The sequence below is a fragment of the Mycothermus thermophilus genome, assembly GCF_041956435.1.
Source record: "Mycothermus thermophilus strain CBS 625.91 unplaced genomic scaffold VTJ04scaffold_1, whole genome shotgun sequence".
Classification (NCBI taxonomy): Eukaryota; Fungi; Ascomycota; class Sordariomycetes; order Sordariales; family Chaetomiaceae; genus Mycothermus; species Mycothermus thermophilus.
In genome coordinates this window covers 2,429,535-2,449,959 of record NW_027191427.1, presented here as the reverse complement: position 1 = coordinate 2,449,959, position 20,425 = coordinate 2,429,535, and the positions used below count along the sequence as shown (strand labels likewise).

The 20,425-nt window shown below is 58.4% G+C and overlaps 12 protein-coding genes across 12 annotated transcripts; 5 read left to right on the top strand and 7 right to left on the bottom strand.

Moving 5' to 3' along the window:
• Positions 1 to 140: 140 nt before the first annotated feature.
• On the top strand, positions 141 to 1,243 carry VTJ04DRAFT_922 (uncharacterized protein; the record flags this gene model as incomplete). The annotated part of the gene is made up of 3 exons (XM_069367743.1): positions 141 to 149; positions 207 to 708; positions 765 to 1,243. The coding sequence occupies 3 exons, from the start codon at positions 141 to 143 to the stop codon at positions 1,241 to 1,243; spliced, it is 990 nt and encodes a 329-aa protein (XP_069223531.1).
• A 66-nt stretch (positions 1,244 to 1,309) lies between these two features.
• Positions 1,310 to 2,476, bottom strand: VTJ04DRAFT_921 (uncharacterized protein; the record flags this gene model as incomplete). The annotated part of the gene is made up of 2 exons (XM_069367732.1): positions 1,310 to 2,320; positions 2,384 to 2,476. 2 exons carry the CDS (start codon positions 2,474 to 2,476, stop codon positions 1,310 to 1,312), a joined length of 1,104 nt encoding a protein of 367 aa, XP_069223530.1.
• A 672-nt stretch (positions 2,477 to 3,148) lies between these two features.
• On the bottom strand, positions 3,149 to 4,298 carry VTJ04DRAFT_920 (uncharacterized protein; the record flags this gene model as incomplete). The annotated part of the gene is made up of 2 exons (XM_069367721.1): positions 3,149 to 3,189; positions 3,248 to 4,298. The coding sequence occupies 2 exons, from the start codon at positions 4,296 to 4,298 to the stop codon at positions 3,149 to 3,151; spliced, it is 1,092 nt and encodes a 363-aa protein (XP_069223529.1).
• A 462-nt stretch (positions 4,299 to 4,760) lies between these two features.
• Positions 4,761 to 5,412, top strand: VTJ04DRAFT_919 (uncharacterized protein; the record flags this gene model as incomplete). The annotated part of the gene is made up of 2 exons (XM_069367709.1): positions 4,761 to 5,042; positions 5,113 to 5,412. 2 exons carry the CDS (start codon positions 4,761 to 4,763, stop codon positions 5,410 to 5,412), a joined length of 582 nt encoding a protein of 193 aa, XP_069223528.1.
• A 35-nt stretch (positions 5,413 to 5,447) lies between these two features.
• Positions 5,448 to 6,444, bottom strand: VTJ04DRAFT_918 (uncharacterized protein; the record flags this gene model as incomplete). The annotated part of the gene is made up of 3 exons (XM_069367698.1): positions 5,448 to 5,618; positions 5,807 to 6,037; positions 6,097 to 6,444. 3 exons carry the CDS (start codon positions 6,442 to 6,444, stop codon positions 5,448 to 5,450), a joined length of 750 nt encoding a protein of 249 aa, XP_069223527.1.
• Positions 6,445 to 7,022: 578 nt separating this feature from the next.
• Positions 7,023 to 9,457, top strand: VTJ04DRAFT_917 (uncharacterized protein; the record flags this gene model as incomplete). The annotated part of the gene is made up of 2 exons (XM_069367687.1): positions 7,023 to 7,863; positions 7,935 to 9,457. The coding sequence occupies 2 exons, from the start codon at positions 7,023 to 7,025 to the stop codon at positions 9,455 to 9,457; spliced, it is 2,364 nt and encodes a 787-aa protein (XP_069223526.1).
• A 949-nt stretch (positions 9,458 to 10,406) lies between these two features.
• On the bottom strand, positions 10,407 to 12,239 carry VTJ04DRAFT_916 (uncharacterized protein; the record flags this gene model as incomplete). The annotated part of the gene is made up of 2 exons (XM_069367676.1): positions 10,407 to 11,864; positions 11,931 to 12,239. The coding sequence occupies 2 exons, from the start codon at positions 12,237 to 12,239 to the stop codon at positions 10,407 to 10,409; spliced, it is 1,767 nt and encodes a 588-aa protein (XP_069223525.1).
• A 1,285-nt stretch (positions 12,240 to 13,524) lies between these two features.
• VTJ04DRAFT_915 (uncharacterized protein) lies at positions 13,525 to 14,143 on the bottom strand (the record flags this gene model as incomplete). The annotated part of the gene is made up of 2 exons (XM_069367665.1): positions 13,525 to 13,887; positions 13,952 to 14,143. 2 exons carry the CDS (start codon positions 14,141 to 14,143, stop codon positions 13,525 to 13,527), a joined length of 555 nt encoding a protein of 184 aa, XP_069223524.1.
• Positions 14,144 to 15,191: 1,048 nt separating this feature from the next.
• On the top strand, positions 15,192 to 17,136 carry VTJ04DRAFT_914 (uncharacterized protein; the record flags this gene model as incomplete). The annotated part of the gene is made up of 4 exons (XM_069367654.1): positions 15,192 to 15,443; positions 15,516 to 16,439; positions 16,523 to 16,697; positions 16,802 to 17,136. 4 exons carry the CDS (start codon positions 15,192 to 15,194, stop codon positions 17,134 to 17,136), a joined length of 1,686 nt encoding a protein of 561 aa, XP_069223523.1.
• Positions 17,137 to 17,358: 222 nt separating this feature from the next.
• VTJ04DRAFT_913 (uncharacterized protein) lies at positions 17,359 to 18,462 on the bottom strand (the record flags this gene model as incomplete). The annotated part of the gene is made up of 1 exon (XM_069367643.1): positions 17,359 to 18,462. The coding sequence occupies one exon, from the start codon at positions 18,460 to 18,462 to the stop codon at positions 17,359 to 17,361; it is 1,104 nt and encodes a 367-aa protein (XP_069223522.1).
• Positions 18,463 to 18,646: 184 nt separating this feature from the next.
• Positions 18,647 to 18,956, top strand: VTJ04DRAFT_912 (uncharacterized protein; the record flags this gene model as incomplete). The annotated part of the gene is made up of 2 exons (XM_069367632.1): positions 18,647 to 18,660; positions 18,725 to 18,956. The coding sequence occupies 2 exons, from the start codon at positions 18,647 to 18,649 to the stop codon at positions 18,954 to 18,956; spliced, it is 246 nt and encodes an 81-aa protein (XP_069223521.1).
• A 187-nt stretch (positions 18,957 to 19,143) lies between these two features.
• VTJ04DRAFT_911 (uncharacterized protein) lies at positions 19,144 to 20,339 on the bottom strand (the record flags this gene model as incomplete). Its single annotated transcript, XM_069367621.1, has 3 exons — positions 19,144 to 19,356; positions 19,419 to 19,792; positions 19,859 to 20,339. The coding sequence occupies 3 exons, from the start codon at positions 20,337 to 20,339 to the stop codon at positions 19,144 to 19,146; spliced, it is 1,068 nt and encodes a 355-aa protein (XP_069223520.1).
• Positions 20,340 to 20,425: the final 86 nt, after the last annotated feature.

Genomic DNA, 20,425 nt, shown 5'->3' with positions numbered 1-20,425 from the left:
CCTAAAGGGCTTTTCGCATCGCACATATCATCAGACCTCGCTACCAAGACTCTGAGCCCAGATTCCTTTGCTTATACATAGGTCCTGTCCCGTCCCGTCCCGTCCCGTCTTTGGAACCATCTTGCTCTCGATATCCAGCCATGGCCAAGGTCTAGAACCCCGAAGCGCTCTTGAACATCCGCGGACGACCGACATCAGAGGGGAAGATATACTGCGAGGGCTGGGCGGCAGGAGCAAACTCTACCTCAGAGTGGTGCCTCAAGATCAAGGGCGAGAAGGATGATGATGAGCGACGAGAAGTCAAAGAGGCCGCTCAACGCATCCAGGCCCTATCCTCCAAACCGCTGTCCCAGGTGGATGCAGACGACCTCGTACCCCTGGCCAAATTGTGTCTCTGTCGAGACCACCGGGACGAGAAGCAGATCGCCTCAGTCGCCTTGCGCTGGAGATTGGCGATCTTCTTCCTGAAGAGAGGGTACATCCGAACCTCCTCCTCCGTCTCAACCGCGGGATTTGAGAGAGTCCAAGACTCCTACCTGGTTCCCAAGGATTACTCGGCCTTTCCCGAAGTGCCAGATGGGTTGTACGGCCTGGTGATCAACACCATCTGGAGGGAGATCCAACGTGGGCCGCTTGGGCCAAAGTTGTTCCAGCAACCGAAGGATTACGTTCGCCTCGATGTGCGGGAGACGATCAAGAGGGCGCGAGGTAAGACAGAAAACTCACGGCATGAGAATCAGCTTGATATTAATAGTAAGTCTCAGATCGAGCGAGCAGGGAACTGCAAGAGGAAAAAGATTTGATGACACGGCTGAGGAGCAGGAACCAGGAGCTACTTGATGCCTTGTTTCGCGACAAGGACCGCGAACTCCGTGAACTACGAGATCTGCTTCTAGCCAAACGTGGGCAGCTGGCCTCACCGCGAACGAGGCGCAAGATGAAGGATGATGAGCGGCACATGCCCAACCGCCTCTTCAAGGAGGAGGCTCACATGCTGAGCGTCGAGCTCAAGGCTCGTCGAGAAGCAAGGCGAGCTCTGTGTGAGAGGAATGTCAAACTCCAAGAAGAAACTGCCGAGCTCCAGAAGCTTGTTGACAGACTCAAGGAACAAGCCTTTGCCTTACAGCAGCAAAACTTGGCTCTCCAGAGTCAGAGGGAAACAGGAAAACGAAACACGGGGTCTCAACAACAAGCGGACGACAGAGCTGGGGGGATAGTTACTGTTCCAGCAGCAATTATCTGAGCATCTCTGGTTACTGGTAGTTGTATGAATGAGATAGCGAAAATCACCATCCGTTTCGTCCCAGGCTCAAGCGGCCTGCTCCCCTTGTCCACCAGTGTTTGTGGCTTCCTGAGCAACCCCGTCGTTTCTAGCCTCCGTCTCTTTTTTAGAAGCCTCGTGCCTTTCCCTCACCTGCTTCGTCAGCTCACGCATGAGCTTTCTCTTCGATTTGTACAAGTCCCCGTTGGTATACAACGGAAACAGCTCGCCCTGTCTTCCCCTGTTCATGTCCATAACAAACCCCTCGAGGTTGTCCGATTCCCCATCATACTCCGCCTGCTTGACTATATTCCCCTTCTTGTCCCTAAACATGACAAACACCGTATTATCCTCAAATGACTGGTGGTCCACCAGCACCAGCCATGGCGGGCCCCAGTCCGCCACGTGCTGGCGGACGGCCTCCTTCCAGACCTCCGTTACGCGCTCCTCGTCCAGCTCTTCCCCACCTTTCCTCAAATCCTCCAACTCCTCCTCCGCGCACCATATCGCCCACTGCGCCCGCTCCTCGTTCAGCAACTGCCGCTCCCGGCCCTGCAGCGCCAGCTCCGGCAGGACGGCGTACACATCCATCCAGTTCTCGCCCAAGTCAAACCACTCCGGGTCATCCAGGAGGTGGAACCACCGATCTTCCTCCCTGCAGTACCCCTCATCGACGATCCGATCCCACCACCTGCGCAGCTTTCTCCCGTCTTCCACTACTTGGCTAGGGTCCTCGGCATAGTGCGTGCGCAGGAAGAAAAACTGGGTCTCGCTCGGTCCGTACCCTTTGACGCCGAAGAAGGCCTCGCTGTCGCGGATGGTGTCGGTGAAGAAGAAGTCAGTCCCGACGGCCTGGCACAGCATGGCGGCGGCGATGCGGCGGAGCTTTTGCGGCCGGAAGGGCTCGAGGATGGTTCGGATCTCGTCCGGGGTCGGGGCGCGCCGCTGAGAGGCGGGGAGAAAGTAGTCGTCCGGGAGCTGGTCTTCTTCGACGAAGGCCGAGACGAGTTTTTCGATTTGTTCGTCGGTGGTGAGCGGGGAGGTGTAGTCCCAGTTGCGCTGTGGCGGTGTTAGGAGATGTAAATAAATCGTTGGATGATTGTCCCTGAAAAATAGACTTACGATCAGGTATTGCTCGACGGGGAGGCTGCCCCATATTGGAGGCTCGGGGAGTGTGATGTTGTCAGCACCCTCTTGGGAGCCAGTTTCAGACATATTGTGGGCTGATGTTCTAAGTAACACCTGTAGAGAGGGAATGGATGGAGGAGTTCACGTCGGTTCTCGACGGCAGACGAAGCCGTATTTTATAATTCGTTCCCAGGGGCGTCAGAACTAAATACCTATTTGCTCCAAGAAGGATTTTATATGCATAAGTTCCAAGTACCTCGCATTGTTTCTCGCTAGAACCCGAATAGACCAGGCAGCACATGACGAAGGATTCGGCCCCGCTTAGGGCCGCGAGATATCAATACAACCTCGCATAATGACTGGGAACCACGACCAACCAGAAACAATCAGGCAACAAAGCGGTCGGGCCTGGCTGGTGATGTAATGCCCAGGTCCTCTGGATGGCGCCCTAAAATGTGGGCTTCCATAATAACATACTCAAGTTGTCAGCCATGGGATGTAGCGGTAGCCGCAAACTCCCCTTTAGAATGGGGTATGCTTGATATCTGTCCCCAAAAAGACTAATAGGTTTACCTAGCCTGTCCCTAGCAGTGGCATAAATCGAAACGCTGGCCAGATCATGGGATAGGGCCGGGCGTGGTCATATCTCAAGCCCGAGACATTCAAGCTCAAGCCTCCTCACATTCCATTGCGTCAAATGGGGCTTAGTTTCTACTGGTGATGGTATGTCCAAGTGCAACCCCTTCCCGTTTCTCATTCCTACACGGTCCAGATGACGACACGCCCATCCACTCCACTCGCTGCGTCGAGTTAGCATGCCGCAATCCAGAAATATGGGAAAGATGGGGAAATACTGACAGCTAAACTTCGTCACGGAACCCCCGGCTTCCTCATAGGGGCGGATCATGGTGATGGTGTTCTGGTGGACCGTCTTGAGCTGGGTGTCGTCCTTAACCTTGCCCTTCAGATCCATCTGGCGGAACATGTTGAGCGCAGACTCCTCGCGCTCGGCAGCCGTCGAAGACCGGGCCTTAGCCTCGATGGACCCGACAAGCTGCCATCCAGTCTCGCCGCCGCGGAAGCGGAAAGCCTCGCAATCATATCCTGCAGCAATGATCTCGGACTCGCCGTTCCACAGCAGGGTCTTGAAGGGCAACAGGTGTGTGTTGATCGTGATGATGGCGCGGGGCGGCTGCTCCGGGGCGCTCGGGTAGACGACGGTGACGCTGCTGTCGTGGGCGGCAAAGGCGAGGGCGCCGCCGCTCGGGGAGAAGGCGACCGAGTGGACCCAGCCGGCGGAGCGGTTCATGTACTCGCCGCAGACGGTGTTGAAGGGCAGGCGCTCGCCCCAGGCGGTGGGGTCCGGGCGGGCGTCGACGCCCTTGATGAAGCTCGACAGCACGCGAGCGTGGGCGTCGGTGGAGCCGGCGGCCAGCAGCACCGAGTTGGGGTGCCAGGCGACGGTGGTGACGGTGCTGCGGATGGGCTTCTTGAGGTGCTTCGAGACCCACCAGTCGTTCTCCTCCTCAAAGTAGCAGACGGCGATGAGGCGGTCGCCCGAACCGACGGCGAACTTGGTCTCGGAGGGGGACCAGCGCACAAAGGTGGCGGCGCGATTGATGCGCAGGAGCACAAGGGTCGGCTTGTAACCCGTGGGAGTGGGCTCCCAAACCACAGCGTTGCGGTCCTGCGAGCACGACACTATGCGGCCCGAGGTGGGAGCGATGTCGATGCTTGTGACGGTCTTGTCATGGCCCTTGAGCTCGTCCTTGAGTTTGAAAGAGTTGCCAACACGGGTGTAGAGCTCGACGTTGGTATCGCGGGCCACGGCGAGGGTGTTGCGGTCTGCCGAGAAGGAGTGGTCGGCAACGGGGGCGTGAAAGAGATGGTGCACCTCGGGAGCCGCCATGGTGTCGGTCTGGTGGGGTGCGATAGGAGTAGCTCTCTACTATCGCGCGTCGGAACCGTGGAGGGGTCGTTTGGGTGGTGATCACCCTCAGTTGGTTGTTTGTCGTCTTGATGTTGGGTGTTGCAAATGCGAGGACTGGAACCTGGAGCCAGAGGTCAGGGGAGGGGCTGCTGTTGGGCCTGGAAGCTGACGTTTAGTGGGGACTTGCAGTGGGGTAGCTGGACGCGGCACTGCCTAACCGGGCATCTTCCAGGGATCCCAAGGTTCTGACGGGAAGGCCAATGGAACTTCCCAGTCTTGGCTGAAGTCGAGCTCAGTTTTCAACCTTCATCGCGACACAACACCGAACTACCACGACGCGACAACCCTCGCCATTTCACGCCGCAGCTGCCCAACTAATGCGTACCGCCAATTAAGCCTCACCGACACAACCCCTTTCGATACTCCTAGTCAATGACAACAATGGCCTCGCGACCGCCTCCGGCCAGCCTGCCGGCCAAAGTGCCCACGATACCGCCAAACCAAACCCTCTACGTGACCAACCTCCCGTCAGCCAAGATCCAGAAGGAAGACCTGCGCACGGCATTGTACATGCTTTTTTCCACATACGGCGCCGTGCTGGACGTGGTCGCCCTCAAGACCATGAAGATGCGTGGCCAGGCCCACATCGTGTACAAAGACATCCAGACAGCCACGCAAGCCATGCGGTCGCTCGATGGCTTCGAGTTCCTCGGCCGCCCACTGGTGCGTCCCCCAGTTTTTCTCCCAAGCTGTCGTAGTGAAGACCAGAGCCGTGAGGCTGACGTGGATACAGAAAATCTCGTATGCAAAGGGCAAGTCCAACATCATCGCCAAGCTTGATGGTTCCTTCAAGCCGCCCACCGCCGCCCAACAAGTCGAGGTGACGGACCTCCAGCAGAGCATTTTCAATGCCCCAGTACCCGGTGCGCCCGCACCCGCGCCGAAACTCCCACCCAAGCCGTCAGGCGGCGATCAAGTCATGACGGATGCAGGCACACCCGAAAGCCGTGGCGTGAAGCGGCCGAGAGAAGAGGAACAGGAGGAGGAAAGCGACGAGGATGTGGCCATGGAGGAGGGGAGCGACGACGAATGATTGTCCACCACTGCCGCGTCTGTTTAATACCTACTTCATTCTGACGCGAGCGCCATCTCGGGCGGCACCCACAACCCGACGCAGCCGCCTACCAAGCCGAGCCACACCATCAGGTAGTCCTCCTTGGAGCAGTCGAAGCCTTCCATGGCCTCGCCGAGGAGACATGGGTGGACAAAAAACGTCGGGACGCCCGTGACAGGGTGGTGCTACAGGGGACGAAAAGACCCGGACTGTGCGTTAGTATAGAGCTTGACTTTGTCTCGTTATGGGAGCCCATAGTTGACCGCGGCCATGTACAGCAGCGCCAGCCCACAATAAGATACCCATCAATCCCATTGCTTCGCGCACCTAGTCCAACCACCCGAACCAGAGGGGGGAGAAGAGGAACACTCACGTCAACCGAGATGCCACCAATGCCACCAATGCTGGCTCGCAAGGCCTCCTTGAACTGTGGTGGCACGAGGCGTCTGAAGACAGTGTCGACATCCAGGGCCCGCTCGTCCACGGGGAGATCATGCAGACTGAACCACAGGCAGGGTGCCTGGTAGGTTGGGTGCAGATGGATTTCGTACCGGACGTAGCCGTGACCGGAGGCGAAGGGATCAGGCTGCTTGCGGAGGGCCTCCTGCATCTCTGGTGAGAACGTTGTCGTGTTGTCAAATATACAGCCAGAGTGGGAACCACCTGATCTGCTTCCTCGGCCTCCATCATTTCCCGATCCGCCTCGATGTCGTCCGCCATCCGGCTGTTGTCGTCGCCCAGAGAAAACCCATCTAAACATGCAGACAAGCCACCATCATCCAACTCACCGTCCAGGGGGCGGACGATTTGAACAAAGGTGCTGTACTCTGGGCCAAGAGTGAACGCGGCATTTGTGTCGAGGGCGCGACATACGGACAGCTTCCAACGGCGACGTACGGGGCCGAGACTGGCGCGACAGTATCGACGGTCGAGGTAGTGACAGACCTCGGCGAACTCTTCAGGAGTCAAGAGAGGGTAAGCGCGGAACTCGGCGCTCCGGTGGCGGGTCATGGTTGCGGGTGAGTGGATTCAAGGATAAAGACTTGTAGACGGTGGGGTTGTTTAGGAATCAACCTGTAATGCTATTATCTTGTTTGTCTGCCGGTGACTGTCGGATGTGTGTATCTTGAGGTAGTGAGGTGAGCGAGAGGTGACACGCAAGGCACTTCAGATGTTCACCTCATCTAATTCCTGGACCTGATCGTTTACTTCAGCAGTCGAGACCTTTGACATGGATAGATCCCAGGATGTCCACATGCAGAAGCCCAACCTCCATAGAACCGAACTGCTGGAACTGGACAAAGCCAAACCTAACGCAGGCCGGGACTTGAGGAAGTGGCAGACCAAGGTGGGGCAGATCTGTGCTACGGCGCGGCCCGGCGCTGGCTGAAGTGGGTCCACGGCGTCCGTCCACAGCAGCGTGGATTCCGTGCGATGGACGGCTGCAACCTGCATCTGGCTTTTGGCACCCGTAACCGTGGCTTTTTGCCTTCTGCAGCGTTGTAAACCTCGGAGTCGAGGCCATCATTCAACACGCCCCCGCTTCCATCACCTCCGGACACGGTTACCGCAATGCTCCGCCGTCTCCCATGAACGTTCGCGATCCTTTCAATGTCCGCAGCGGCACATTGAACCGGCCACCCGTTGCCACTTGGAAGCCAAACAAAAACTACGGACAGCCCACCGGCATCCTCGCCGGAGCACAACCACCTCTCTCGCCTCTCCAGCAATTCATACGCACCGCCGCTACTGCAACCCACTCGGCCGCCGCAGACCTCCGTGACAAGGCCGGTGACGTTGTCCAGTCCGCCCAGCAAGCCCTCGCTGCCGCCGCTGCCGCATCTACCTCCGCCACTTCATCCTCGGTCCCTAGCGGCAACGACTGGAACAACAGCAGCAGCAGCAGAAGCACCAACAACCCTCACAACCCACATCCCGCGGGCCCTTATCCGCCCCCGCACGACGCGGACGCCGCCGCGGACATGTCCTTCGCCATTCCGCAAAATGTCCCTTCCTTCTCCAACCCACAGCGCAAGCTCGAAGACCATCTCTGGGCCGCGCGCCAACGTCCCGGCGCCACCGGTTCTGTCCTGACCGGCGTACAGGGCTTCCTCAACCCCTCGAAGGCCGGCGGCTTGCCCATGTACAAGGATAAGCCTTACATGTACCCGCCGGGCCGGGCCGGCTGGCGTCGCAACCTGCCCCGGAGAAAGCGGTCTTGCGTGCTGCTGTTGGTGATCATTGCGGGCCTGGTCTGGTGGTTGGGCTTGTTCTCTGGGAGTAAAACAGGGGTTGATACAAAATTGGAGAAATGGAGATGGTCAGGAAAGGGGCAGGGCGGCGTGAACGGTGTGGATTGGCTGGAGAGGAGGAAAGAGGTGGTCAAGGCCATGGAGTTGAGCTGGGACGCATACGAGCGCTCCGCATGGGGTAAGTGCTTGCTTCCCCTGTGATAACAAGGGTTTAGAACGGCTTTCGGCGGACAGAGCTAATGCTTCCAGGCTATGACGAGTTCCATCCCGAGTCCAAGAAGGGCAAACAGATGGCCCCTAAGGGCCTGGGCTGGATCATCATCGACTCCCTCGACACGCTCATGCTCATGAACCTCACCACCCGTCTTGTCCATGCCCGGGAGTGGCTGTCCAAGGAGCTCACCTGGGACCAGGACCAGGACGTCAATACTTTCGAAACAACCATCCGCATGCTGGGCGGCTTGCTGTCGGCCCACTATCTTTCGACCGAGTTCCCTGATATGGCTCCCATCCCGGATGACGACCCGGGTACTCCTGGCGAGGACTTGTACCTGGAGAAGGCCAAGGACCTGGCCGACCGTCTGCTGTCTGCGTTCAACTCCCCGTCGGGCATCCCTTTTGCCAGCGTCAATCTGGCCAAGTACAAGGGCATCCCGTCGCATGCCGATATGGGCGCCTCGTCAACAGCAGAGACGACAACACTGCAGCTTGAGTTCAAGTATCTCGCCAAGCTGACTGGTGAGAAGGAGTACTGGGACAAGGTCGAGAAGGTCATGAAGCTGGTCGACGACAACGGTGCTCAAGATGGCTTGGTACCCATCTACATCTTCGCCACAACAGGAAAATTCCACACCAACAACATCCGCCTTGGCAGCCGCGGCGACTCGTACTACGAGTACCTCATCAAGCAATACCTGCAGACCAACAAGAAGGAGCCCATCTACCTCGACATGTGGCGCGACGCCCTGCGCGGCGTCCGCAAGCACCTCATCACCTACACCGAGCCCTCGCGGTTCACCATCATCGGCGAGCGGCCGTCCGGCCTGTCCGGCGACCTCTCCCCCAAGATGGACCACCTCGTCTGCTTCATGCCGGGCACCATTGCCCTCGCCGCCACCGGCGGCCTCCCCGAGAGCGAGGCCCGCCAGCTTCCCACCTGGTCCGCCCAGGACGAAGCCGACATGCGTCTCGCCCGTGAGTTGATGCAGACCTGCTGGGGCATGTACAAGTACATGGCCACGGGCCTCGCGGCGGAAATTACCTATTTCAAAATCGCCAACCCGCCGCTGCCCGAATCCGCACCTCACAACCCCCCGGCCGACTTCGACCCGTCCCCAGACGCCCAGTGGCGCCAGGACTTCGAGGTCAAGGCCTTCGACTCGCACAACCTCCAACGCCCGGAAACCGTCGAGTCGCTCTTCTACATGTGGCGCATCACGCGCGACCCCAAGTACCGTGAGTGGGGGTGGGAGATGTTCCAGTCCTTCATGAACTACACGGCGGTCGGCGAGGGCGGCAAGGACGGGTTCACGAGCTTGTCCAACGCCAACAAGATCCCGCCCGTCACGCGCGACAACATGGAGAGCTTCTGGCTCGCCGAGACGCTCAAGTACTTTTACCTGCTCTTCTCGCCCGACGACGTGCTGCCGCTCGACAAGATCGTCTTCAACACCGAGGCGCACCCGCTGCCCCGCTTCGAGATGGGCCCGCTGTTCAAGACGGGGTGGGAGAGGAAGAAGAGGGATGCCGACGGGAAGATCATCGCGTCGTAGTGGAGGTGGGAAGGGAGACAAGGGGGTTTGGGTTGTGTATTGAACGGGTCTTGGTTTTATAAGCTTGGATATTGGTATGAAGTTCGAAGTGAGGAGGGGATGTGAATGAGGGACAAAGCAACAACGACATATTTTATACATAGAGATTCTCAAGGGTTGCGCATTTTGTATAAGTATAACCGGCAAATGGGCTTCGGCGTTTCTTTTATCAGGTTCAATCAATGCTGATGTTGTTACCTCCTACTTGCTACCTACCATCATCTACCAGTCCATCCAACCAGACATCACTGCCAGCCGGTTGCTGTGCCTTCAGTTGTGTACCACCGGCTGACGAGATCTCGATGTAACCCAGGTACCTGATTTGCAGCTGACGTAGAGTTACTGCCGACCCAGCAGAAAGGCGTATTTGGTGTTGGTACACACCTTTATTAGTCGTCCACTACAAGAGTGACGTGATTCAGATCCATGCGGCTCTGCTCCGAGAAGAGAACAAGCTTAGGTAGTTTGACTTGACGTCAACCTGCCATCTCACCCATCCAGAAACCATTGTCTCAAGTAATAAGGTATAAAAAGCAACAGCATTCCTGCGCTATAAAGACGAATAGCAATAGTAGGTACGGTAAAGTGTAAAACAATATGGTTGAAGGGAACCGGGACACATGTACTATCCCATGTTTCTATCCTCCTCCACGACGAACAAAACTCTGACACAAGAACCCTCAAGAAAACATGTTTGGTGATACAATCACCTGCGTAAAGCTCAACCAATGTGAGCGGGGGTATGTAGCCTGCCAGCCTCAAACCCAACACGGGGGGAATCAAGAAAAAAATAAAACACAACCCTCCTCAAAACCAAACAAACAAGACAGACACACACCATCGAGGCGTTTCATCGCGTACCTCGTGCAAACTCCCTTCCCACATCACATACAACCAAGAGCCGGAGAATTTAAAAGTCCCAGAAGCCATCCGACTTAGCCGGCGGCCCACGGATGCCCTTCTTGACAGGCTGCGGCTCATCATCCTCCCCGTTGAACCACCCGCGCGAGGTACCCTTGCGGCTGCCCATGCCATCGCCAGCAATGACAATGCCGCGATCATCGCCCGCGCGCTTCGTGCCGTTGCGGTTCGGGTTGTCGTTCTCCTTGCGGGAGACGGGCGACTCGTCGTAGGGTGCCCAGTTGCTCTCCATCATGCGAACCGCCTTCTTGCGGTCCTCAGGCACCGGCTTGGAGGGCTCGGGCTCGCTGGCACGGGGCGACTCGTCGGTCATGCTGAAGTGGGGGTCGAAGTCCTTGCGGCGGTGATTGAGGTTGGTGATCTTGCTGAGGGGGGCCGGGGCCGAGTCGGCCGGGCCGTCATCCTCGGCGAGCAGACGGTTGTCGTAGAGGTGCAGGCCCTCGTTGTGCAGGGCGCCGCGCGGGCGGCCGGTGGGGGCGTCCTTGCGCTCGGGGCCGTCATCGACAAACTCGAAATGAGCCTCGGCATCACGCCGCGGCTTGGGGACGTGCGGGTGCGGGGCAGGGGTGTTCTCGAGCAACTCGCCGTCTTCGCCCCAGTGCCGGATGTCGCGGGCGCGGTGCATGGTAGTACGCGAAGCCTTAGGCTTCTGCGGTGTCGTAAAGTCATCGAACGACCAGCTAGACTCGTGTTTGCTTTGCCTGTTGGACTTGGGCGCCGGCTTCTTGGGTTCAGGGGCTTCCTGGGTGTCCTGCGACTCGGAGCCGTCATCGAGCACAAAGTGCTGGTACTTGCGCGGATCGGGGCGCACAACACGCTCGGGTTCCTGTGGCTCGGGTTCGGGCTCGTCCTTCAGCTCGAAGTGCTGATACTTGCGAGGGTCCGGGCGCCTGAAACGTTCGCGCGAGCGCGGGCGGTCGTCGGCCTGAGAGGCCTTCTCATCCTCTTCATCAGCTTCGAACAAGCGCGGGGGCTGGAAGTTCTTCCCCGCGCCGACCTTAGGGGCGATGACTTTGCTCGGGGATTGCGAACGGTCGCGACCGGTGCTCGGAGACTCCGGGTCCTCGACAGGCTCGTCACCCAGGATCTCGGTGAAGGAGCGCTGGCGCGGGCGCCTGCCTGCGTAGGGCGAGACGACGGTGGCCGGGACGCTTTCGAGTTCCTCGCGCGGCGCAAACAGGTCGAGGGTCGCATGGGGATCGCGCATGGCATTAGAGCTGCCGCGGGAGCGCGTGGGCAGAGCCTGCTGCTTCGCGGCGGCAGCGGCAGTCGCGGCATCGCCTTTGGCGCATTTCGCGATCAGGGCGATTTGGTCCTTGGCGTCACGGATGGGCCAGTTCTGGCCAGACCGGCCGATGACCTCGACTTGCTTCAGAAGAGAGCCCTGGTCCCAGCTCTGCCGGATCTGCGTGATCTTTCCGTCGGCGTTGAAGGACACGACGTGGGTCTGCGCGCGACCTGGTCAGCAAAGCGCAACGCCAGAAAGATGGGCGCCGCAACGGAGGCGACTTACCACAGCGAGGAAGACCTTCCTGTCGGCAAGAAAGTTATCGTCGAGGCCGGGAAGGTAAGGGCCGCCGCTAGAAACAAACTCGAGGTTGGTGTCGAACTCGACGACCAGGGCGTGCTGGTTTTCAATGGTGAAGAGGGGCTCCTCCTTGAGCTTCTTGATGCGGTTGCGCACAGTGGCCAGGTGCTTGATGATGTCTGTGGCACCGGCGACGCTGGTGGTAGTTGTGACGTAGTGCAGCGACGCGTCATCGGCGAGTGCCGAGGTGTTCGGCGACGCGAGGAACTGCTTGTAGGCAGCTTGCAGGGCCATGATGACAACGAGAGCGAGAGGAGGTTGAAGTGAGGAGGGGAACAAGGGACCGGATGGGCTGGACAGGGAGAAACAGAAGAGAATGCAACAACCAGATCGGCTCCGGGCCCAAAAGGCGCAGCAAGTGGTCAAGTGTGGAGGAAGAAACGAAGGTGGTGGTGAGGTGAAGGAGGGCAAGAACCTGAAGAGCGAAGGCGCAAGAAGGGGAACGCGAAACAGGAACAAGACAAAAAGAAGTCAGCGGGTCCAGGCCCAGACATGCCAAACATGGATAACTGGGACGAGGTGGGATGCATGGGAAGGGGGGACCTGGCAGGTGCTGCCCTGGGCTGGGGCTGCCTGGGGTCTTGGACAATCATCCAGGCCTTGGCAGGTGCAAGAAAGCTTGCCTCGCTCTCTGAGCAGCTGCCAACCAGGTGCGTTTGACTTTGATGCATTGGTTTATTTGTATGTTGTTACATGGGGTTTCTCAGGTAGTGCTTCCTCAGCAACGTCGATTCGCAGCTGGTCGTGTTGACGTCCAGGTCTTTCTGATTTCCTTCCTGACATGGAGACACAGGGCTGACGCCAGAAGCAACAGAACAAGACGCAGAAAAATCCAGAACCGAACAAACACACGATCCGGACTGTGGACAGCGTAGCAATGCTCTGCCGGCACATAAACTCATAAACAAACAGACGCAACCCGGTCAATGCAAAGACGGCCCGGGCAATGGCAGGTGCTGTGGTGCTGCATGAGGACAGCATTGACCAATCCATCCAGGTCGTGGAAGGTGGGGCCGCTGCGCGATTGCGGATGGCAGCCCCGCAAACCGTCTCTGTTTCAGCATGAACCCACGGGGGCCAGTGCCATGCTGCGCTAGCCATTTGGGGTTAGATCCTCGGTCGACCCGGATGCCATTTTGGGATGAAAGCCAGGAGAAAGTGACGACGCAAAAGACAAAACACAAGAAAACAAGAGGACAGAAGGGGAAAAAGGAAACAGTCCATAAGGGCTATCTGGATGACTTGCAGACCGTTGTCAAGAAGGCCATCAATCCATTCGGTATCGACACATGGGATTTCGAAGCAGATGTCGGGCGAGATGGGTACAAGACCCGGATGATCATATGACGCCATGACCACCACGTCAATATTACCTAGATACCTAGTATGATGGGTGCTTCACAACCTCCCTTGGGTACCGCGTTGTTGACATGCTTATTGTCTTGAAAAGAGATGGAGATAGATTTGGTCTCTATCTTACGGAGTAGATCTCACACATCACCATCTTACCTCCCCATCCTCAAGGTTCGCTGGTCCCCTGAAAGTCAACAGAACTACACACCAAGCCCTGAGCCCCAGCCTCCTGATCAAGCGCGACGTTCTTCTCCAGCTTGGCCTGCTGCTGTGCGAGCTTCTCGGTCCTGTTCTTCCCCTGCGCATTCTCGATCGTAAGGATCATGACCTGGAGCTGCAGCTTGAGCACCTTGTTGGCGATCTTGCCGCACTGCAGCGCCTGACCGGCCGCCGTGTTTTTGCCTCCGGCCGCTTCGATGGCCTCATTGAACCCGCCGGTTTTGGTCTCGGCCGCCTCGGCTGTCTTGCGAGCCGCCTTGAGGATGGCAAGGTCCTCGGCGTCGACGGCGGCAGGGTTGGTGAGGTCGATCTATACGTGGGGTTGGGTGTTAGTCTTGGGAGGATTGTCGAGCGGACGAAGAGAAAGAACGTACAGGGAACTTCTCGTTCACTCTCGCGAAGGCATTTCCCGCCGGGCCATCCGACACTTGGAACTCGGAGTAGTTCTGGACGCTGAGCACACCCCGTTTGGCCTTGACGTTGCGTGGATGATGATGGTGGTGGTGGTGGGGATAGGCAAAGGAAGAGACGACGAGGGAGAAGACGAGGGCAGCCTTGAAAAACATGATGGATATATGGTTTTAAGAACTGATGGAGAGTTGAAACAACAAGAATATATACAGACGAAAAGAAGACAGCGCAGCTGTAGTATCAGAAGGGCAAAATGCAGAAAAGGATAGCCGTTCGCACAGCGAGGTAGACGTTGACAGAACATGTGCTGTGGGAGAATCCAAACGTTGGTGAAGAGGTACTTATATCTAATACTTACCATCATACATGCCCCCTCGGCTATAGTTTACTTTGGAATCGCGGTCCTACCTCTGACAGAGCCTTCGGCCTGGCCCCAATGGGGTTTGTTGACACGAAGCACTGACAACCAAGTGTGGGCTGTGTCGCGGGCGATCGACAACGACCACCCGCAGTAGATCCAATGATCCAACCGAGTTCGGATGATCGGCCGAGGATCCCCAAACAGACATGGCGTTTCTTTTGTCCGCGAAAAGAAATCGATGCCGCCGGTATGCCAAACCGAGTGTTTGGAATGTGTCGCAACAGGGCAGCGTAACAGATGACTTGGCGCCGAAACCCCTGGTTGTGACGTTGTGACCCCTGAATCCCCAACTTCAGACGAAACAACGCGGCAGAGCATCCAGAGTCCTGGTAACGGACTTGTGTAACTCAACAGCCAGCCACGGCACGTGGGAAGATGCCAATGAAAGGCAAGGGACAACAACAACAAACCAGCCGGAGGGGCAATCCCCTGGTCCGCCGGCGGCCGATGAGTACAGCCCCACTTCGGCACCGACACCGCCGGCTACGCCAACCCGCTCTCGGAAAGGGGAGGTCCACCAAAAGCCGATGCCAGCCTTCAATTGCCAGCCGCTAACACGGGGCCGGAGGGGGATATCTGGACCTGTCCAACATGATAAGCTGGACTTGACTACAAGACCTTTAAGGAACCGTTAAAGGAAGAGGGTACTTGGTTAACGAACTTCCCAGCGTCATCTCATTTCATCTTTCAAATCCTCTACTCGTACTTACATATTTCACGGTATAATTAGTTGGTGACATGACCTTGATTCTTTGACTTCCCATCATTCCAACCACATCACCATGCCCTACCCGTCTACCTTCCCTGCCCTGGACATCCCTGATGTCGACCTCTGGACTCTCGTCTTTGCGTCCACCCTCCGGCGCAGAGACTTCCCCGTAACCAAGGAGATCTTGATCTCGGCCGACACGGGCCGTTCCTACACATGGAACTGCGTGCGCCTCGCCTCGGCCGAGTTTGGGAAAGGGCTGGTAACATCGTGGCAATGGAAGAAGGGTGACGTCCTAGCCTTCTACACTCCAAACTCTATAGATGTCTGTTTTCCCTGCCATTAGTCGACCTTGAGGACCTTCACAAGCTCGGCCAAGACTGACACACCCTTCCAGATTCCCATCCTCACCCTCGGAACCCTCTGGGCCGGCGGCACTGTCTCCCCCGCCAACCCGCTCTACACCGTCGACGAGCTCGCCTTCCAACTCCGCGACTCGGGCGCAAAAGGCCTCGTCACCCAGCCCGACGCCCTCCCCACCGCCCTCGCCGCCGCTTCCAACGCCGGCCTCTCCCCCGACCGCATCATCCTCCTGGGCCCCAACCACCACGACCCCCGGCATTACTCCCACCTCCTCCAAACCCCATTATCATCAACCACCGACGTCGCCGCCCCTCCACGTGCCACCTTCTCCCCCACCACCGACCTTGCATTCCTTGTCTACTCCTCCGGCACCACCGGCCTCCCCAAAGGCGTCGGCCTCACCCACCGCAACATGGTCGCCAACCTCCTCCAAGCAAGCTACGTCGAGGGCGCGCAATGGCGATGCCATGGCGGACCCGACGGGCAAGGCGACTCACAGCTCGCGGTGCTGCCCTTCTTCCACATCTTCGGGCTGACCTGCTGCCTGCTCATGTCGCTGTACGAAGGGTGGAGGCTGGTCGTTCTGGAAGGGGGAGGCAAATTCGACCTCGAGCGCGCGCTGAAAGCCATCGAGCGGTATCGGATCGCTTGGGCGTACGTGCCGCCGCCGGTGATTTTGGGGTTTGCCAAGCATGAGGCGGTGGGGAGGTACGATTTGAGCTCGCTGAAGGCGCTGCACTCGGGCGCGGCGCCGCTGACGAGGGAGCTGACGGAGGCGGTGTGGGAGCGGTTGAAGGTGCCCGTCAAGCAAGGGTACGGGCTGTCCGAGACGAGCGCCGTGGTATGCTGCCAGACGGTGGACGAATGGGCCAAGTTTATGGGGTCGGTGGGCAAGTTGATGCCGGGGATGGAGGCGAAGATTGTGGATGAGGAGGGGAAGGAGGTGAAGGATGGTGAGGTAGGTTTTTCCTGTCAACATCCATACAGAGATCTATCGATCCCGAGGATGCACGCGCTAACGTCTACCTTCTACCCATACAGCCAGGCGAGCTCTGGCTCCGCGGCCCCAACGTCTTCCCGGGCTACTTCAAACGCCCCGAGCTGACCAAAGACGCCTTTTCTCCCGACGGCTTCTTCAAGACGGGCGATGTGTTCCGCCGTGACAAGCACGGCAATTTCTACTGCGTCGACCGTCTGAAGGAGTTGATCAAGTACAGTAAGCCATCCCCGTTCTTTCTCCTCCTCCCTATCATCATCATCATCTCTTCCCTCCCTTGAGACGGCATTGTTATTAACCACGCTCCCTTACCAACAAAACAGACGGCTACCCCGTCCCTCCCGCCGAGCTCGAGGGTATCCTCCTCGGCCACAGTGAGGTCGCGGACGTGTGCGTCATCGGCGTCGAGGACCGGGCAAAAGCCACCGAGGTTCCCCGCGCATACGTGGTGCTGCGCGCGGGCGTCGCTGCCGCGACCGACGACAAGGCGCGCGAGCTGGAGGAGTGGGTGGCGGCGCGAGTGGCGCCTCACAAGCGGCTTCGCGGCGGCGTGTGCTTCGTCGACTCGGTGCCCAAGTCGCCGAGCGGCAAGGTGTTGAGGAGGTTGATGCGTGAGAGGGCCAAGAAGGAGAGTAGGGTTGAGGGGAGCAAACTGTGAAGCAGGGTGGATTTATACCGGCCTCAGGGGGGGTTAACATGATTCTGCTGCACTAGATACTATTGTATCAACATACAAGGCGTTTGAAATCTGACATTTGTCATGTCTCGTCATTTGACAGGTCTGTTTCGACAGTCGTTGCTCTACTTGTACACATCCAGGCTACATTTACTTGACGCCCGGAGCAAGGTATAACATTTTTCCACCCCTCAAGGATGGCTTTCACGCCATCCGTTCCGCCTCGTCCAACAACCCCTCCACCGTGAACCTGCTATCCCCCTTGGCGAACCACTCCAGCAACCTCCTCCTCGCCTCGGCCCTCTCCTTGCCCATCTCCCCTCCCGCGCCATCCCACCCGCCATAGAACCTCTGCAGGCACATGACTAACCACCGCGCATCGTCCACGCCCACACCGCGGTCGTCCATCACGTGGCCTTGCATCAGCACCACCCCGTGAGACTCGGCCAGGTCGCGGTAGTGCGTGATAGTTGTGTGCGGCGCGGCGAACTCGCCGCGCGCCTTGTACTCGGCCAGCTGGGTGAAGAGGACGGTCGCGCTGCGCGTCGGCGGGTCCCAGGTCCACTGGAGGAAGTGGATTTCCGCTCCCCCTTGTTGTTCTTGTTCTGGCGGTGGTTGCTGCTCACCGTTTTCTGTCGGAGGGGCAGGTTTTGCCGTGACGGGCACGGGCAGGACGAATTGCGGATGCTGCTTCGCGACGGACTCCATTGTCGCGAAGGTGGCGGCGGGGATGACGGCGCAGAGGGAGCGCGGGTTGGAAGCGTGCCGGAGACGCCAGATGGCGGTTAGCTCGGGCACGGGCAGAGCGTTGACTTTGGGGATGTCGAGGATTGCGGAGAGGGGTTTGACGCCTGTTGGCGAGGAGGAGGTGGTTGTTGATGTGGCATCTGGTTGCGGTTTTGGAGGGGGCGGCGGAGGGTGTGTGAGTGATGGCGATGGCGAAGAAAATGACGGTGTTTGAGCAGCAGCAGGTGCTGGTTTGTGCTTCGCAAAGGTACCAGGAGGGACGACCCTGTCGGTTTCCTTGCGGAGGGTTTCGATCTTGTCGGCGTAGGCGGCGCGGAGGGACTCAATGTCGGAGTGGCCCTCCTCCTGGGCCTTGCGGGCGAGCTTCTCGCGGTATTTCTCGAGCACTCCGGGCTGGAGCTCTTTCCGATCGGCGAGGGTGGTGACGAAGAAGCGCACATCGTGAACTCTGGCCCACCGTCGTTGCTGGTAGAGCGGGGTTGACGGCGAGGCACGGGGGCCGCCGCGCAGGGCGCCGCAGCTAGACTGGAGGTGCCGCAGCACTGAGCGCGTGGCGGCCATAATTTTGAATTCGGTGGAGGTTCGGGACCTGAGTCAATGGGTGGGAAAATGGTGGGAGTCCAAGATATTGGAAGCTTTGAAGCGATAAGATAGAGGTATGCAATCTCACACCCTAACCCTTGGCTTATCGCCAACACCCCGCGCCCAAGAGAGGGAGGGGATCGACCTGCACAGCAGCTTTCACATGTCCCTGATTCAGTGATTTACATTATCCGCAGATCACGACATACATTTAACACCCTCAATTCGGGTTCCCAGCCAGGATTCTGCATGGCATTACTAAGATCAGGTTCATCAAGGCCGGGTTACACAAGTTATGTATTGCCTGCAGCGCGGCTATTTCCCCCGCAGTCTTCCCTTCATGTCGGCTACCTGATCCCTCCATCCATTGCATCAGGAATCAGTTCGTCTCCCAAGCCATGAACGACTGTATTCCCCTTACGGCTAATGTGTTCTACTTTGCCCTCTTGTTTGTTCTACAAGGTGTGCGATGACAGCAAGGAAACCGCTTTGCAAAAAAAGCATCAGATACAACGCCGTTCCATCGGCGAACACGCCAACCCTCCCGAATTCAGAGCGTAGTTGGTATCTAAATCACACACAGACCACACTCCCAGACTCCCTTCTCTCCCATAGCTATCCTCCACCCCATTCTTTGACTTGTTGGGCCTCAGCACGCGCTTAAGCATTGACGCGCTTGAACACCCAGCGCGGGGTGTCCTCGGGGAAGGGGACGCCCAGCTCGAACAGCTTGACGATGGCGGCCGAGAAGTCCTTGAAGAAGAGGTCGTTGTCGGCGGCGTACTTCTTGACCCACTCGCGGAACTTCTTGTCCTCAACCAGCGACATGTCGGCCGGCAGCATCATGAGGGACTTGGTCTTCTTGTCCTCGTACTGTTCATGGTCGTCAGCAATCAAGTCCAAAAGCGAAACGGAACATCTAGAGTTTAACGCACCTGCTTAGGGCCGTTCCACTTCTTCCACTGCCACTTCTCGTCGAGCAGGAGCTTGAAGTAGTCGTTGGTCAGGACGGTAGGGGAGAAAGTCCAGGGGCCCGAGTAGCCCGAGCGGTCGGTGTGGCAGCGGCCGAGGGCGTGAGCACCGACAAGGGCAACGATTTCCTGGTCGTTGAAGCCCATGCGGTAGAAGATGTTGCGGACGTGGTCCTGGCCCTGGGCGGCATCAGGGAGACGGCCGTCAGGGGTGCAAGCAGTGAAGTCCTTGTCGACGCGGCCAGGGCGGAAAGGAATATCGGGGCCGAGCATCTCCTGGATGGCGCAAACACCGCCCAAGATCCAGAGGTCGGAGTACGAGATCCAAGGGAACTTCTCTGTTCACCCATGCACAGTCAGCAAATCCGGGCACTTTCTGATGTATCACAAGGATGTTGACTCACGCTTCACGGGCTCGAGGAAGTCACGAGCAACCTTCAGACCAGCATTGGCGCCGTGCTCGCTCTCCGGGGCGAAGCGCATGGTAGCGCCGTTGCTGCCACCGGTCTTGGTGTCCTTGTCGTAGGTGCCGCTGGCGTGCCAGGCGAGACGGAGCAGGACAGGGCCATAGCTGCCGTCATCGTAGTCAGAGTTCTCCTCGAGGCGGTTGGCAATCTCGTTGTAAACGGCCTGGTAGTCCTCGAACTTGGGCTTGAAGACGGTGGGCAGAGGCGAGCTGTTCTGGGTGTAGAAGTAGAAGCCCGCACCACCGGCGGCAGCGGCACCGGCGAGCCAGACCCACGCGGACGAACCCTTCTTGGCCGCGGGCTCGGACGAGTAGAAGCGCCGGCCGCCCTGGCGGAAGGCGATGCGGGGAGCCGCGGTGAAGACCGGGCGGGCCGAGGTGCGCAGAGCGCGAGTGAAGGTACGGGTCGCAGTGGCCATCTGGGATGCGGTGGCGCAGACGCGCGGTCAGAATTAGGTGCTTACTGAGAAGTACGGTATTTTTCTGGGAGAGTGATATCGCCGCG